This window comes from Anguilla rostrata, chromosome 13 (genome assembly GCF_018555375.3).
Source record: "Anguilla rostrata isolate EN2019 chromosome 13, ASM1855537v3, whole genome shotgun sequence".
In the NCBI taxonomy this organism is placed as follows: Eukaryota; Metazoa; Chordata; class Actinopteri; order Anguilliformes; family Anguillidae; genus Anguilla; species Anguilla rostrata.
The window spans coordinates 15,687,685-15,703,362 of NC_057945.1; the positions used below are offsets into that span (position 1 = coordinate 15,687,685).

Below are 15,678 nucleotides of genomic sequence, written 5' to 3' on the forward strand. Positions count from 1 at the left end.
CTGATTTGTAGATAATCTGTGAGTTACTAGGGTTTTTTTTGTCTCAAACTTCATATATCCTGTTTTGTCTGTGCACTAACCTTTTGGGCTCATGCTGTGTGTGTGTGTAACTTCACCATGCTGTTTGAGGGCAGGTGGGAGGCAGGTAGACAGTACTGAAGTTAGAAGGATCACAGTTTCCTCTCAATTAAAATTTAAAAATTCCAATTTGACAGAAAATGGCACGTGCAGCTCAGGACTAATCTGCACACATTAAAGATAGTTACATATTTGACATGAAAATAAACATACATCGTTTTATATTTAATCAAAATGTATATATAGGCTATATATACATATATTTTTTAAATGAAGGTCTTAAACTTCAACTGCCATAAATCTTTTCAGGAATGGCTGCAGCACGAGAAGCTGTTTCGCCTACAGTGCGTAATTATAGATGGCATTAACTATTCCTAATTATAATGGTTTTGGTTAGAAAATAAACGGTGTGTGTGTTATTGTGTATGGTCTTGCACAGTACAGTAGGCTAAGTGGTTTGATGACATCATCGTACACATGACGCCGTTAATTTCGCCATGGATTTCATGGGCTGAGGTCCGCTACACTTGCATTGTACCAACAGGTGGACAGTAATGAGATTAGAAGGATCACACAGTTTCCTCTCAATTAAAATGTATAAATTCCAATTTGACAGAAAATGGCACGTGCAACCAGGAGTGCTATCTTCACCTTTTGACGGTAATAAAACAAATGCATGGAGTTAAAGTTAATTATTTTACTATTGAAAGGCAACATACATCGTTTTTCATTAAATCAGAACGTACATACATAATTATTATTTTTTTAAATAAAGGTCTTGCACAGTACAGTAGGCTAAGTGTTTCGATGACATCATCGTACACATGACGCAGTTAATTACTCCATGGATTTCATGGGCTGAGGTGAGGTCCGCTACACTTGCCTTGTACCGACAAAGGGAAGTTAATCACAGTGAAGTTGCAATAGCTAATCGTCAAGGCTGTTGCGTTTCCACAGAACTATGTGAAAATAACAAAGAAACAAAAATCAGGGGACTAAAAAAATCTCTGAGAAAAACAGACCGCGGAATAGACCGAAGATCGGCGACCTGTTGGGAAAGAAAATAATTTTGAGAGCAGAGTCCTGTCTAGAGGTGAACGATGGGTGCTGTTCTGGGGGCCTTTTCTGTGGCAAACTGGGTAAGCGAATTGGTTGGCTAGCTAGATAATGATTGTGTTGCTCTGACAACAATGGCTGTTTCACGTCTAGTTATCAACAGAACTAATTAGACAGTTTCATTATATCTAATTGACATTGCCGGCAACAGTTTTTCAATTTAGATCGTGTCGTGTAGTTTAACCGTATTGACAAACAATTAGCGTAAGACCTGCGTTAGCATCGGAGCTAACGTTATGAGTAATCAACAGGTTTAGAGTGCCAGTGCAGGGAAGCTTACTGCTTATCGATAGTATTCTGCGCAACAGGTAGCCGGGCGCTAGCAATGTTGCGCTTAGTAATTCGTCGAAGGGTGAAAGAAAACTAAATAAACGATTTGTCTGGGGGTTTCCACATAGCTCACTGAAACCGGTGAGACATTTTCGTGATGTTCTTGCGCTAGCAGTAAACCTATAGCACATGGAAAGAAATTGCGTGCAATCCAGCAGCATGATAATTAGAGTAACGTTTGAAAGGAAACGAAACTAACGAGCCCGAGAATGTGGATTTTTATTGTTTCAAGTTCAGACGTTAGCTAGTTAACCGCGATATTTTCTTTTAGCCTTCATTTGTGCTTTCAACTAAATTTAGTAACATACAACTCAGTTGTCCTGTTTTAGCTAGGTAATTAGCAAATTAACGTTATACCATATTAACAATGTGTATTTTGTGCTCAACTATCAAATACAATTATATATTTTTATGCAATATAACTGGTAGCTGGGACATTAACTTCCGTTAATGTCAACTAGCTAATTAGAGGGTTAATCGGATCCCCCTGAACAGTCATTCCTCGTGATCAAATTCGTAACAAAGCAATAGCCAAGTTTAGTCAAAACGATGTCAGCTATAGTTAATGTTAGTCAAGTTTAAAACCTTGCTGTTTTGCAATTTATGCAAAAAAGAAAAAAGGCAGCACATCTACATTTTCAACACCTAATCGTTAAATAACTATTAAATAACGACAGTTGCTTGTAGTAGTTTATAAATTGAGGTAAAATGTCTTCTTCATGTACACGTATGACACGCATGGATATTGTAATTTTCCCAGTGTTAGAAATGTATTATTATTTTGTAGTTAGTCCAGACCCAGCTGCCCAACCCTGTTCCTGGAGATCAACCGTGCTGTAGGTTTTCATTTCAACCCTAATTTGGCACACATAATTCTGATAATTAACATCTCAACAAGATCTTTCGCTGCTGAATGGGGTGTGCTTTGTTGGGGTTTTGGGGGGTTTGTCATCCTTGGTCCTGAGGACCCCGTGTGTATACTGGTTTTCGTTCCAACCACAATTTTACAATCCCATAATTTTAACAAGCTGTTAATTTTTCTTCTCTAGGTAGCCTACTTTTCATGTTTAGTGGGATTATTTACCCTCTTAAGCCACATTATGTCAGAAATAGATAAACATGCCATGAAGAATAAAAGTCCCATGTTCACATTGTGCTATATTGCAAAAAAACTACATAAAAAGAGACCAAAATTGTTTAACTGATCCAATTAAAGACTGAGATGAATCAGTAGTATATAATGAATTCAAAGACAAATGATAACAAGCCCTACATTGTGTTATTAAGTTTAAGATAAATTAAAAAATGAAAGAACGTAAACAGGTGTTCAACAACTTAAGGAGCCTATTGATTCCCTACAGTCCTGAATTTGATCAGTTGAAATTTTTTGTCACCTTTTTTTTATGCAGTTGTTAGCATAGGGCCGGCGGGTGCAGGTTTGTGTTTTAGCTCAGCACAATGACCCTTGATTCAGCTATTTCAATCAAGACCTTGATTTAGAATCAGGTGTCTTCGTGCTGGGCTGTTACAAAAACATGCACCCATGGCATCATTTTTATTTTTATTTTTTTGTAGCCCTAGCCCATTGCAATCCATTGCCTTTCACCAGCCAAACAGCAGTTAATAGTTTAAATATTTTTTAAACCTTCAAATTCCAGGACACAGTGACATAAGGATGCAAAAGATAATCGCACAGAAAGTATGCGTGTGTGTGTGTATTGTAACACACCACGCACAGATCAGTTTCTTAGTTTCACATCAAGACTTTGCACTGCTTTTCATTGAATGCTTATCTACACAGCAATAGGCTATGGCTGTTTGGTTATTTCAGTAGGGGGCCATTATGTCCGATGACAGCCTGGTACTGATTAACATGCTGTGCCGAGTCAGACTAACGTTGATTCCTTACTGGGCTATTAAGTTGTTTACAGTGCTCACGTCGGTCTCCTTAAAGGTACAGTGGTGTAGTTCATCTTCCAGTCTGATCATTCCCTAATCCCTTTCCACCAACAGGATGTGGTTTAGGCTAAGCATGGCAAGAAGCGTCTTTGTATTGGCTTGTCTATAAGTAGCTGTTAAAAAGCAAAAATTGTGAGTGTCAAAATTCACAATGTAAAACTACTACTTTGCAAAAGTAAGCCTGCGTGTTTTCAGTATTTTCACAAATACTGAAACTGAATGAATCCCAAGTGTCTAGCAGAAGTTTTCCCTCTAGGGGTCAAGTGTTCTCATATGCTATTTGAAATCCAGTCATTTTGCATTCTTTTCTTCATGCTGTCCATTTTAATATCTTGGCTATATTTTATATCTCACTCGTGTCTTTAATCCAATCTATAATCCATGTGAAAATTTGCTGAAATCACTTACACCTGCTATACATTTTTGTCCATAGGCAGAGAATAAAAAACAGCAGTCCATCCACAAAAAATGTGAAGTTGGCCTTTAGATATTAGCCTACATTTTTTTTTCATGTACCTCCTTCGTGCACTTGCAGAAGCATCCATCATTATGAAATTTAGTGCAATATTTTGAATGTGGATGGGTGGAGCCAGGGGAGAGATATAGCTCAGGCCAGGGGTGGGCAAATCTGATCCTGGAGGGCCGGTGTGTCTGCAGGTTTTTGTTTCCATCAGTTACCCTGGCTAAATGAGCTGACTGGCTACATACACCAACAGTGGTTCACTTGTACATTAGATCACAGTAAAAGGCTTCATATAGGGACAGGAACTCTTGGCTTCTCGTTCATATGCTTATCCAGAAATCTAGTTAAAATGTCAAATGCCATAAATGTTATGGCTAATGAACGAATTAAGGATGGAAGTTGGCTTGAAAACCAGAAACAAATATGGCCTTCATTGCCCTCCTCTGGCTCAAACAGTGGGCACTGAAAAAAAATCTGGGTAGTATTAAAAAAGTTCAAAGTTCAGCTTCAAAGTTCAGCAGAGAATGTTAATCGGCTCAAAGATGGCATGAGACACAGGCAGTTATTGTACAAACTCAAAAACAGGTAATATTTCAATTCTGTTACTCTGGTTGGTCAGGATGTGGCAGACTGGTTACTTGTCAGGTTGCTAGGCAATTATGCCTTGTCCTTTGTTGACATTTTTATATTAAGAACATCTCGTTTGGTGGGAAAAAGAAATATTTGCCTTCCATGGCCAGCTCCATCTGTCTCTTGTACTCCCTTTTCCTTTCTGTTCAAGGCCTGGAGGGGGGAAAGATAGCACACAAAGGCCCCTTTAATGCGCAGATGAAGAGAATGAGAGGAAGGGTAGATCGAACAAAGAAGGTCATTAACATAGAACTGCACAAACAGTCCAATTAATACAGTAAAATGAGGCAGCAGTCTGGTTTAGTGTATTAGTAACATTAGTGATGGTTACTATCTTCTGTCCCTCCTTTGCCTGTGCATGAAGGAATGTGTGTGTTATGGCTCAAGGCTGCCGAGTTGCAATAACCAGCAGCCAGCCAAACACGTTTAAAAACACCATGGTGTCCTTTTGCAAAAAAAATGTCCATTTATTAAGAAGATGTGATACAACCAAAAAAAAACGGAGCGGAAACAAAAGGGGAAGGTGAGTCTTCCGGCTGACCTACCCTGACTGAAACTAAAGTCCCCCCCAAAAAGAAACCAACCGCTGACCACACTGCCTATCACCAGTGCTAAACGCTTTAAATGAACACAATGACCAGTACAATAAAAACATACAAGGGACAAACGCCATTTTGCCTGAGCATCTGCATGCGTCCTTTTGGCTGGGGAGCCAGACTTGAACTTCGAGAGAGTACCACCGGACCCACCTTGAGAACGGTCTTTCGCGCACTCTCACGGCTTGGGGTTTTCTCAGGGGTGACGAACACGTCTTTACGTGTTAGGACATAGGCTACTCGTCAGCGATCACTGTAGCATCAGCTGCTTTTCTGACTTCACGCTCATTCATATGTAGTGACTTTCTCAGGCAGACAGTTTTTGAACTCCTCTAGTACAACCAAATCACTGAGCTGTTCAAAGACTGTTACGCCCTGTGAGGTACCCCACCGATTAAAGATACTCTTTCTCTCGGACAAACTCCACATGTGATTGGTTGTCTGGTTTTCGATGATAGCAATATTTGTGCTGATAAGCCTCGGGGACAAGCTCATAAACTTTCAACACAGCAGCTTTCGCTAACTCGTAGTCGAGGGGTTGTTCAGCTGTCAGTGCTGAGTAAGCCTCTTGCACTTTGCCCATAAAATACACTGCCATTGGGCCATTACCAAATAACAAGCCAGTAGATCTATCTCTCTCAGACCAGAACCGATCTGAGCTGTCTAAACAAAGTTATCAGTTAAGTTCTTCTGACCTCACTTACAATGAAGACGGAACTGGAAACAAAAGGGGGAAAAGGGAATGTGAGTCTTGCGACCCGCTGTTTGGCCTGCCCTGACTGTCTGAAACTAAAAAGTGCAACAAAAAAAAAAGAAACCAACCACTGACCTCACTGCCTACCACCTGTGTTTTTGTGTGCTTTAAATAAACCACAGTGACCCTGGTATAAATGAAAATGGGTCAAGCAAAACAGGAAAAGGATCAAAAGCACAAACCACAGCGTGCTGCGCTGCGTGCCTGCCGAGTCGGCTGCAGAGTGGCTGCCTCAGATCGCCACCTTGTATAGCACTGTATGCATGAGGCTTGCACCTGCAACCGAACATGTGAGCACACCCGGGAGTACACGCAACACAGAAAGCGCACTCTCACATGACAGAAAGAAAAAGAATTACAGCAAAATTCAGTTGTATAAAATATATAACTAGGAGCACATACTTGTGGAATATGTTGTGTACTGACCCCATTTCACACTACAGACCATCACCTCTCCTGCTGGTGTTAAGCTTGAGAGTTAAACATCAGAAATCAAGTATTTAAGCATACAGCATTACATGCAGCACCTCTCCACGTGTCTTGTGTGAGCAATCGTGAAAGGTCACTGTGTGTCATTCACACACATATACATGCCATGCGATGCCTAATACAAGGACCTGTACATTGGTGGATAGATACAGTCAGCTCCATGATGTTTGGGCCGAAGACATTTTTGCCTTGATTTGTCTCTGTACTCCACAGTTTTGTGTTTGTTAACGATGTCGGCCATTTGCTAACGGCCTCCCTTGGGCCTCCCGTCTCGCAGATCCCGTGCCTGTGCAGCAGTGCCACGTGTCTGCTGTGCAGATGCTGTCCCAGCAGCAAGAACTCCACGGTGACGCGGCTCGTCTACGCCTTCATCCTGCTGCTGGGGACCATCGTGTCCTGCGTCATGCTGTCCCCGGGCATGGAGAAGCAGCTGAAGAAGGTTCGGTCGCGCGCTCTGTGCGTTTCACTCACCCTCGTTTGGCTCACTTTTATTCTGCAGTTGTATTTATTGAACCACTTTCAGTTCCCAAGCCGATTTTTTTTTTAGTTTGCGCAATTTGTGGGGTAGTCTCGAAACTGAAGCGTATTTAGCAGATTCGGGGGAGAGCAGACACGTCCGCTGAGCCGTTTCCTGCCAGCCGTTGTGTGGCTGAGCCGCGTAGTCATTGCGTCTGAGGTGGGCGCTCCGATTGCAGCTAGTACGGGAAAATCGCTGTTGCATGATTAAGCAGAAAAGGCCGCTGGTGTGCACATGCGTGCAAACGCACTGTCTGAATTTCTCCCTCCCCAAGCAACACTCTCCCTCCCCGAGGCAACTGCGCCACCCCCTGGGGCAGGACTTGATACTAGAGACTATGGGGCAAATCCAGTTGTGTTGTAGTTTTGTGGCTTCCTTGTTCTCCTGGTGCAGATTCCTGGGTTCTGTGAAGGTGGAGCCGGCTCCTCCATCCCTGGAGTCCACATCGACGTCAACTGCGATATTTTCGTTGGCTACAAAGCTGTGTACCGGGTCTGTTTCGGCATGGGCATCTGCTTCCTCTTCTTCGCCCTGCTCATGATCAACGTGAAGAATAGCCGAGACCCCAGAGCAGCTGTCCATAATGGGTAAGCCCCTCCCTGACCGCATGGCCACACCCATTTTTCTCAGAACGTGATATTCCGTTATATTAAATGTATTGAAATAACTTCTTTGAACAGAGTGCTATGTTCATATATTATTTATGAACGTAGGCCCGACTTGTAGAATATAATAAAATGAAATGTCTAAATACGCTTCCCATTTATGCAAAGTATAAGGCTAGAGGCTTTTTGTATCTGTTCTTCATTCTGGGGATATCTGGTCATTCATATGTTTTGAATGGGGATCTGATTTTGAAATGCAGGAAAATTTTAGAGCTGTCCCGTGATTGTAACATCGCAAGAAAAGATTACATTGGTATAATATGATATGATACAATGGGCTTTTGTAAGAATGTGTGTTAAAGGGCAGTGCTTTTCACAGCTTAAATGCAACTTCAAAAAGATCTCATATTTGTTTGGAAAAAGTAGTGGCTTTCTTGGAAATGCCAAATGTTCATAAATCAGGTCAACCAAGGCCACTGTGTGGTTGGTACATCCGATGGTACTTCAGATAATACATGTTCCTACAGGGTGAACCTACAGTGTACTGTAATGCTATATAGTAATATTATAATTAGATATTCTAATAATTTTTTTATTAGTAATTCTGGTAAATACCAAAAAAATAAAAATGAAGCACAAGATAGTGTTGTCTTCTCTGTAAGAAATTTCTTTTTTCAGGTTTTGGTTTTTCAAGATAGCGGCCATAATTGCAGTCACAGCCGGTGCCTTTTACATTCCAGAGGGGTCTTTCACCCGCGGTGAGTGACTTGTTGCAGTTTTGTGCGTTTGCAGAGGTGGATAGTCCAGGTTCAGAAAGTGAAAGTCCTCCCCGGTATTTTGTTTCAATGACCTGGATATGCTAGTTAGCACAATTATTCAGCCAGGGGGTAGAACTAACTTGCAAAATCAGCTAGCTGAGTTCATGGGTGGAAGAAACGCATGGCAGGACTTTTACGTCTGACCCCTGGACATTCCACCTCTGTGTATTTGACATTAAAATTTTGTGGCACATGGTTTTTTAGCCAGTTCCTGACTCCTCCTCTCTCTGCCCCTCCCCAGCCTGGTTTGTTGTGGGCACCGGTGGAGCATTCGTCTTCATCCTGATCCAGCTGGTTCTCCTGGTGGACTTTGCCCACTCCTGGAACGAGGCCTGGGTAGATAAAATGGAGAACGGCAACTCAAAGGCCTGGTATGCCGGTAAGACGTTCCCTCTGTTTGTGGAATTGAGGGCTGTGCAGCTGATGCCATATCTGATTGTGTATTTAAAGATGTGTTGTCCTGCATTGTGTTGCTGTGACATGAAGCAGCTCAACATTATCTCTCTTCAAATATGTCCCCCTCTACACGATAACCATCAAACAGTGACAAATAGCAACTTAGTATTCACAATTTTTACTGTACTGTTTAGTGTAAACCTTAGTGTAGTGTAGTGTATCTATGGCAGGCAAAAAGAAAGTGAGATTTATTAACAGGATGATTTTGCTGTGGCTAAAGCATTAGGTTCGTCGCTTGCCAGCTGAGATTTTCGCACACCTACATCAATGCGGAGATTGCCTACAATTGGTCTGCGTTGGCCGCGTCCCGCCTCCTCGTCCGATTGGGCGAAGGAACGTACTGAACCATCTTCTCTTACTTCTTTTCTTTTTTTGTATTGCTAAATACACTAAAGCAGTTTGGAAATTGACGTCCGCCCGTTGAAGTTCCTGCTCCTTTACCACAGCTGCGATTGGTGCAGCGGGCATTGTCACTTCCGTCTCTCCCGCGGTTCTCACAACCGCTGAATCTGAGTCTGTGCCTCCCGCTGGAGTGTCACTAAACAGACTGCTCAAAGCCACAAGGAGCACACACATCTGTGTGCCTCGTCAGCCTCCTTATCTTCAGCATACTCCCTCCTTTCTGTTTCCAGGGAGCACCAGCAATTCATTTTGTTTTAGGAAATTTTTACATTTATTGCTGGAGACGCACATGCGGCAACTTCTGGAATAAAACTAGGGTCTAACCTGTTTATATCAAGCAGTCATAACTGAAAGGTTCTTGTTTTAACAATCCAGTGATCAAAGAACTATAAGCATAGTTAGCACTTTTTTCTTACAATTCCATAAATCTGAAATGGATGGAAAATTTACTTCCAGAACCATCACGTGACAGAAATAGGTCACTTCGGTACTTTGGACTGTGTTCAGTGCCCAACCGTCAGTTGCTATGTTTGTTGCTACATTGATGACGCTGTTCTTTCATTGCATATTGACTTTTAACCAATTTAAAACCAGAATAGAGTTAAGTAAAGTAAAGCTGCCATTTGATTGGTTAGTGTGGTTTCCATCAGAAGCCAGGGCAGATGGACAGAAATGATAGTTCATCTGCACTGTTCCCACATTTTATTTTCATAACCAAGTTCCAGCTATGTCCGTCTGTCTAGGACAGCGCTCAATTTTATTTCCAAGGTCATACTTTAAGACTTCATCTTGTTTGCAACAAAAAGATTGAGCCCTCTATATCTGCTGCCTGCGTATTGAAATAAAGTATATAATATAAAGTAATATAAAGTAAGATATTGCAATACTATACACAAACAATATGCCACCAAATATGCAAATTATTTCTGCTTTCAGATGTACAGCAATCTGCAGTGAGCTCTATAATCTAAAGTTATGGAGTACAGAGCCAAATCAAGAAAAAATATCTTTGTCCCAAACATTATGGAGTGCAGTGTGTATCTGGTTCAGGCCTTCTGGTGTAAGTGCTGAGTCCTACATGGTTGTAATGGGCCTAGTACTGCCAAGGGAAGGAAAATGGGCCTGGTGGATGGCACAGCAGGGAACTGGAATGTCTTGCGTGCGCAGTCTGTTCTTTTGCTACCATATATGGATATGTAATTTCATAAACTTGCACTGACGCATGTATATATCCCACGCATGCCATGCCGGTGTGAACCTAATTATCTTGGGATGGGGTTAAGGCCTGGTACTTGGGCCGAGGAGAGGTCATTCTTGGGATTGAATTATAGTTCCTCCTGAGCGTTTGTGAGCTCACTCATCTTTTACTGTCTTGATAACGTTTGGGGAACCAGTGTATGTCAAGCTTCACCGTTTCAAGGCCATGAGGGCAAGTCGACTCGAGGCACGATAGCAGGCACCTGAACGTTATGAGGGATGGGGGGAGTGGACCCTGATGAGGTCATCGGTTCCCAGGGAGTAGAGTGAGTGTTAACACAGAGGGCAATAATTGGTTGTTATGTTCTATGGTTGTAATCTCCCATATTGGATTTTACCCAGCTGTTGGTAATAAACAGACTACAGAGCCAGGCTGTAGGATTTTGGCAGCCCTAAACAAGGATGAACCAGAGGGAACCGATTGTGGACCAGGGATGGGGGGTGGGTTGTAACCAATTGCGATACAGTGGGTGGGGGGTTGTTGACAATCACGGAACCGGGGACCAGCGCAAGAACAATAGCACCATGTGAACACTGAAATTAAAATGACATTTAAGAAAACGCAAAAACATTTAATACCTGAATTGTGTGGCCCACTGATACAACAATCCTTACATTCCAAAAATACACTGCTATGAGATATATTGTCCACACATTTACAGTATATTGCAGTATATTCCATTTCCATACATAATAATGTCCAGCTGTATAAATGCATATTCGAGTCGTACGAATGCTGTGAGGTCTTAGGGTGTCTGCTAAACATGCGCAAACACAGAGTGCTTCTTGTGTTGCAGCGTTGCTGTCAGTGACCGCCCTGTGCTACATCTTCTCCTTGGTTGCCATCATCCTGTTCTTCGTCTTCTACACCCAGCCGGAGGGTTGCGGTGTGAACAAATTCTTCATTAGCTTTAACATGATCCTCTGCATCGTGGTTTCTGTCGTTTCTGTTTTGCCCAAAGTGCAGGTGAGTGTGTGGTCTGCGTGGTCCATTTGCAGTATCAGCGGAACAAGAAACTATGTAGCAGTACGGTCGATAATAAACCAGAAATGCTTTTGCTAACAGTTATTTACAGCTCTACTTTTCATCTCTGCCCCAACTGACCTCATTTTACAGGTTGTAGGTTTGTCAGTTATCCTAATAGAAGTAGAGTCAGTTGTAGAAAGCAGCTGATGATTTGCGAAACACAGAAAGGAGTAATTAAGAAGTTTAAATGTGTCTAATCAGCTGTAGCAGCAGTTTGTGTGAAACCGCTTAAAAATTGTGAACTGATCCGTGTTGGTGAGTTTATGTGTGTCCCTTCAGCAGTCGCTGGTCAGTTTTATGCACAAAGTTCTGCTCTGTGTAGTTGCTACTGTCCTCTGTTGGACCTGTTTGGAAGAGACCACCAGTGGCCATGTTAACACAGGATTCTGAGTTTTTTATGCGGGGAAAAAAAGGGCCAAAATGCAGGGGAAAAAAATACACTGCATTCTATGATGATTACAACGGGCGATGACCCAGACTTGAACCATAAGATTACACCTGCTTTCCAATCTTCTTTTGGTGACATTTCTGTTTATTGATCATCATGTTTACACAGACGTTGGTGTGTGTGTGTGTATATCTGGTGTGTGTGTGTGTGTGTGTGTGTATGTGTGTGTAGGAAGCCCAGCCTCGATCAGGTCTTCTTCAGTCCTCCCTCATCACTCTCTACACCATGTACCTGACCTGGTCAGCCATGACCAACGAGCCCGGTGAGAGCCTTATTTTAACCCTACTCAAAGTTTTATTAGAAAAATAACATCTTATTTAGAAATGACATAACATTTATTGAATAAATGCTAGCAACTGACAGGTCTAAGAATGATCATTTTAAGAACACCGGCTCTATGTATGTAACATCATATTGAATTTTCATGTTGTTGCGTTTTTTTTGTTTGTTTTTTTTTGTTTGTTTTTTGGGTGGGGTTTGGGAAAGTTTGAGAAATATGATTATACTTTCAATGATCATTTAAGAAATTGATAAATCAACCAAGAAAACATTAAGAGCTAATCACAGTGTGTGCTGTAGAAAGTGCATAGAGTTGTTATATTGTTATATTTAGTGTTTGAAGTGAGCTGGAAAATGACTCCAAGGTGTCAGTCCCTAAGCCCTTTTACATTCAGAACAGTTTCGCTTCCAGATTTCTCTTTAGTTCTCAATTTGAAATACCCAGCGGCGGTTGACCGCGCGTCCGCTCACCGCTTCCGGGTCCGTGGCTAACCGGCGGCGTCCGCACTGTCCCGCAGAGCGCGAGTGCAACCCCAGCCTGCTCAGCATCATCCAGCAGATGGCCGCTCCCACGCCCACCCCGGACACGGCGGAGAATCAGACCGCCACGGTGATCATCAGCACCGAAGAGCCCGCCCCCACCGCCCCGTACCTGCAGTGGTGGGACGCCCAGAGCATCGTGGGATTGGCCCTTTTTGTCCTCTGCATTCTGTACTCGAGGTAGGACGACACACGGAAGCGTTTGAAGAGAAGGTTTCCATGCTCTTTGAAAATCCACATCAGCGCTTAAATTGGAAAAGTCGTATCAAGGGCTTGGAAGTTCTGGAAAAAACATGAAGTGTTTTTGAGGTACTTTAAAGAGCCTGAATTTTTTCATCTTGAAGAATGTCTTTTTCACCTTTCATATAAATTACTCCCGTAGAAGTGGATTGTGGATCAGTACCTCACTGTGCTAGAAATGGCTAGCGGTCAGATTGGGGTTGAAAAGGCTGCTTTTAAGGGTTAATTTGGCCGGTTTGGTTAGTCCAGGACTTGTGAAGTACTTCAGCTGGTGGCATTGATAAGCATGCAAACCCAGTAAGGACATAAGTGTTTGGTGTTGAGGACAGGCAGAGTTACTCACACAGATTACATTTGTACATACTATCCTTAAGCAGTTCAGCTGGAGTAGCTGACCTGAAGGTGTGCCAGCACTACACCTTTGTTTTGAACCTGCAACCTCCAAGTTACGGGCCTCTTTCCTTGGCCACCACACTGCACTGCCACCTCATGACAAAAAAACAGCAATTTGGGAATAGAGCCAATTGTTTTCCGTACCCTGTGGTCTCTGTCCGCCAGCATCCGTTCCTCCAGCACCAGCCAAGTGAACAAGCTGACCCTGGCGTCCAAGGACACCGTCATCCTGGAGGAGACCTCGGTGGCGGCCCCGGAGGAGGCGGAGGACGGGGACGGGCCCAGGAGGGTGGAGGACAACGAGAGGGACATGGTGAAGTACAGCTACTCTTTCTTCCATTTCATGCTCTTCCTGGCCTCGCTCTACATCATGATGACGCTCACTAACTGGTACAGGTCAGTGCTGGGTGCGTCCCACCTACCTAAATCATGCTTTTTACAGTTGATGTGATATTTTATGTCTCTTGATTTTCATCTCACTCAGCTTTCTTTCCTGACAGCCCCGATGCTGAGTACAACACAATGACCAGCAAGTGGCCCTCGGTGTGGGTGAAGATCTGCTCCAGCTGGGTCTGCCTGGCACTGTACGCCTGGACTCTGATCGCTCCCGCAGTGCTCACCGGCCGCGACTTCAGCTGAACTCCAGTATGACGCACTCTGCACTTCCTCTCAAAGCCAAAGTTTCTCACATTGCACAGTTCTTACAATGTTCCCACCATCACTGACCATTTTATGAACAATTACCATTTTGCCTGCAGCACATTATACGGGTTTCCCGGTCAAAACTGGAATTGTTATATTTTGTAAAGTTTTTAAAAAACCTATATTGGTTTGTGCAATTATTTTTGTGGTTAGTTAAACCTAGATAAAAAGGAGCATCAGAAATCACTAGGTGTTGAAATGTTCACTTTGTCAGGGAAAAAATGATTTGAATTATGAAATTATGTTATATATATATGCTGGAATTCAAATTCAAGAATTGGTCATTATGAATAGTTCCTAGCAGTTCTGGCTGCTTTTCTGTAAATATTTCATTTCGGTGTTGCATATAGTGAGAAGTGCTGGTGCAAACTCTCGAAACAGAAAGAAAAATGTTGTCATTTTGATTACACAACGAAAGGCCCAGAGGAACGACTGGTACCTGTGTGACTGAAGACCACAGCTGTCTTTCAGAGATGCGAGCGATAAACAGAAAGATGGAAGATAAACATTTAGCACATACTGCAGAACTACTGAAAATGTAAATACAAATTTAAATGTGTGATTTATTGCAAGCAAAGATCCAATCGCTTGCTTATGCAAGTATAGCCGTAACACTACGATTGTGTCCTGTTTAGCCAACTAGCGATGCACACTGCCATAATTTCATTTTGTTTTTGTTGTTGCATCATATGATATTCTTAGATAAATATGATTGTCATGAATTTTTATATTTTGACTTCATAGGCTTAATTGAATACCATTCCTTATGTTGTGTAGTCTGTTTAGACCTGCACCCATTCCATTATGTTTTACTTCAGTGGTTCTGTTAGATACAGACATTTCAAACTTGACATAAAGTGGCTAAAATGGTTTCCACAGATCTGCGCAAAGCTGAAGGCTTGTGTACATGTGCACTGTAGAAATTAGCCAACAGGTCTGTTAGTCTTTTCTGTATGCTGTATATTAGCTTAAGCAATACGGTCTTGTTTGCTGCTGTTTCAATGTGAAGCTTTACACTGCCAGTCTTATAGTTTAAGTTGCACTAGTCTCGAATGTCCTATTATGCTAGAATATTTTTTCAAAACATTACATTTCATATAACCGTTATCTATTACAGTATGATGCTGTTCACTGCCTTACATTTTCTGTGTGAATTGTGCACTTCACCATCTTAATTTTAAAGCATGGCAAAACTTGAGAGAAAAAATCAATGTGGAGAGATCTGTAAATATTTGAATCGCTGAATTTGAGATGTAGATGCTTTTTGCCAAATATTTCTGAAAGATTTATAATAGTACATACTGTATTTATGTTTTGAGTGTAATATTATCATAGTTAGTAAATGGTATGAAGCAATGTTATAAGGGTGGATTGGAGATGTTAAAAGTATTGATTTGAATTGAATACCCTAGAAGGCTGGATTACCAAATGAATGACCAATGTTGATTGTTTTAAATGAGCTGATTTGTCAGCTCAGATGTTCCATCACGGAGTACATTTTATTGGCTGCACTGAGTCACATGTTTACCATCTGCATTCCCCATTAATGTAGAGTTAATAAAGAACATGGAATAGTTAA

At 42.0% G+C, this 15,678-nt stretch overlaps 1 protein-coding gene across 2 annotated transcripts; it reads left to right on the forward strand.

Annotated features, from left to right (window-relative positions):
* Positions 1-911: 911 nt before the first annotated feature.
* LOC135238495 (serine incorporator 1-like) lies at positions 912-15,678 on the forward strand. 2 transcript variants are annotated; one of them, XM_064306439.1, is made up of 10 exons: positions 912-1,217; positions 6,693-6,854; positions 7,326-7,519; positions 8,216-8,295; positions 8,597-8,734; positions 11,268-11,437; positions 12,117-12,207; positions 12,743-12,944; positions 13,563-13,793; positions 13,898-15,678. In XM_064306439.1, exons 1-10 carry the CDS (start codon positions 1,179-1,181, stop codon positions 14,034-14,036), a joined length of 1,446 nt encoding a protein of 481 aa, XP_064162509.1. In that variant the 5' UTR covers positions 912-1,178; the 3' UTR covers positions 14,037-15,678. The 2 variants fall into 2 exon arrangements, with proteins under 2 accessions (XP_064162509.1, XP_064162510.1); XM_064306440.1 differs by lacking the exon at positions 912-1,217 and adding an exon at positions 1,292-1,605.

Coding starts and splice junctions, on each gene's coding strand:
- LOC135238495 (XM_064306439.1), top strand. CDS start 1,179: ATGGGTGCTGTTCTGGGGGCCTTTTCTGTGGCAAACTGG. Junction 7,520..8,215: donor AGAGCAGCTGTCCATAATGG/GTAAGCCCCTCC, acceptor TTCTTTTTTCAG/GTTTTGGTTTTTCAAGATAG. Junction 8,735..11,267: donor CTCAAAGGCCTGGTATGCCG/GTAAGACGTTCC, acceptor CTTGTGTTGCAG/CGTTGCTGTCAGTGACCGCC.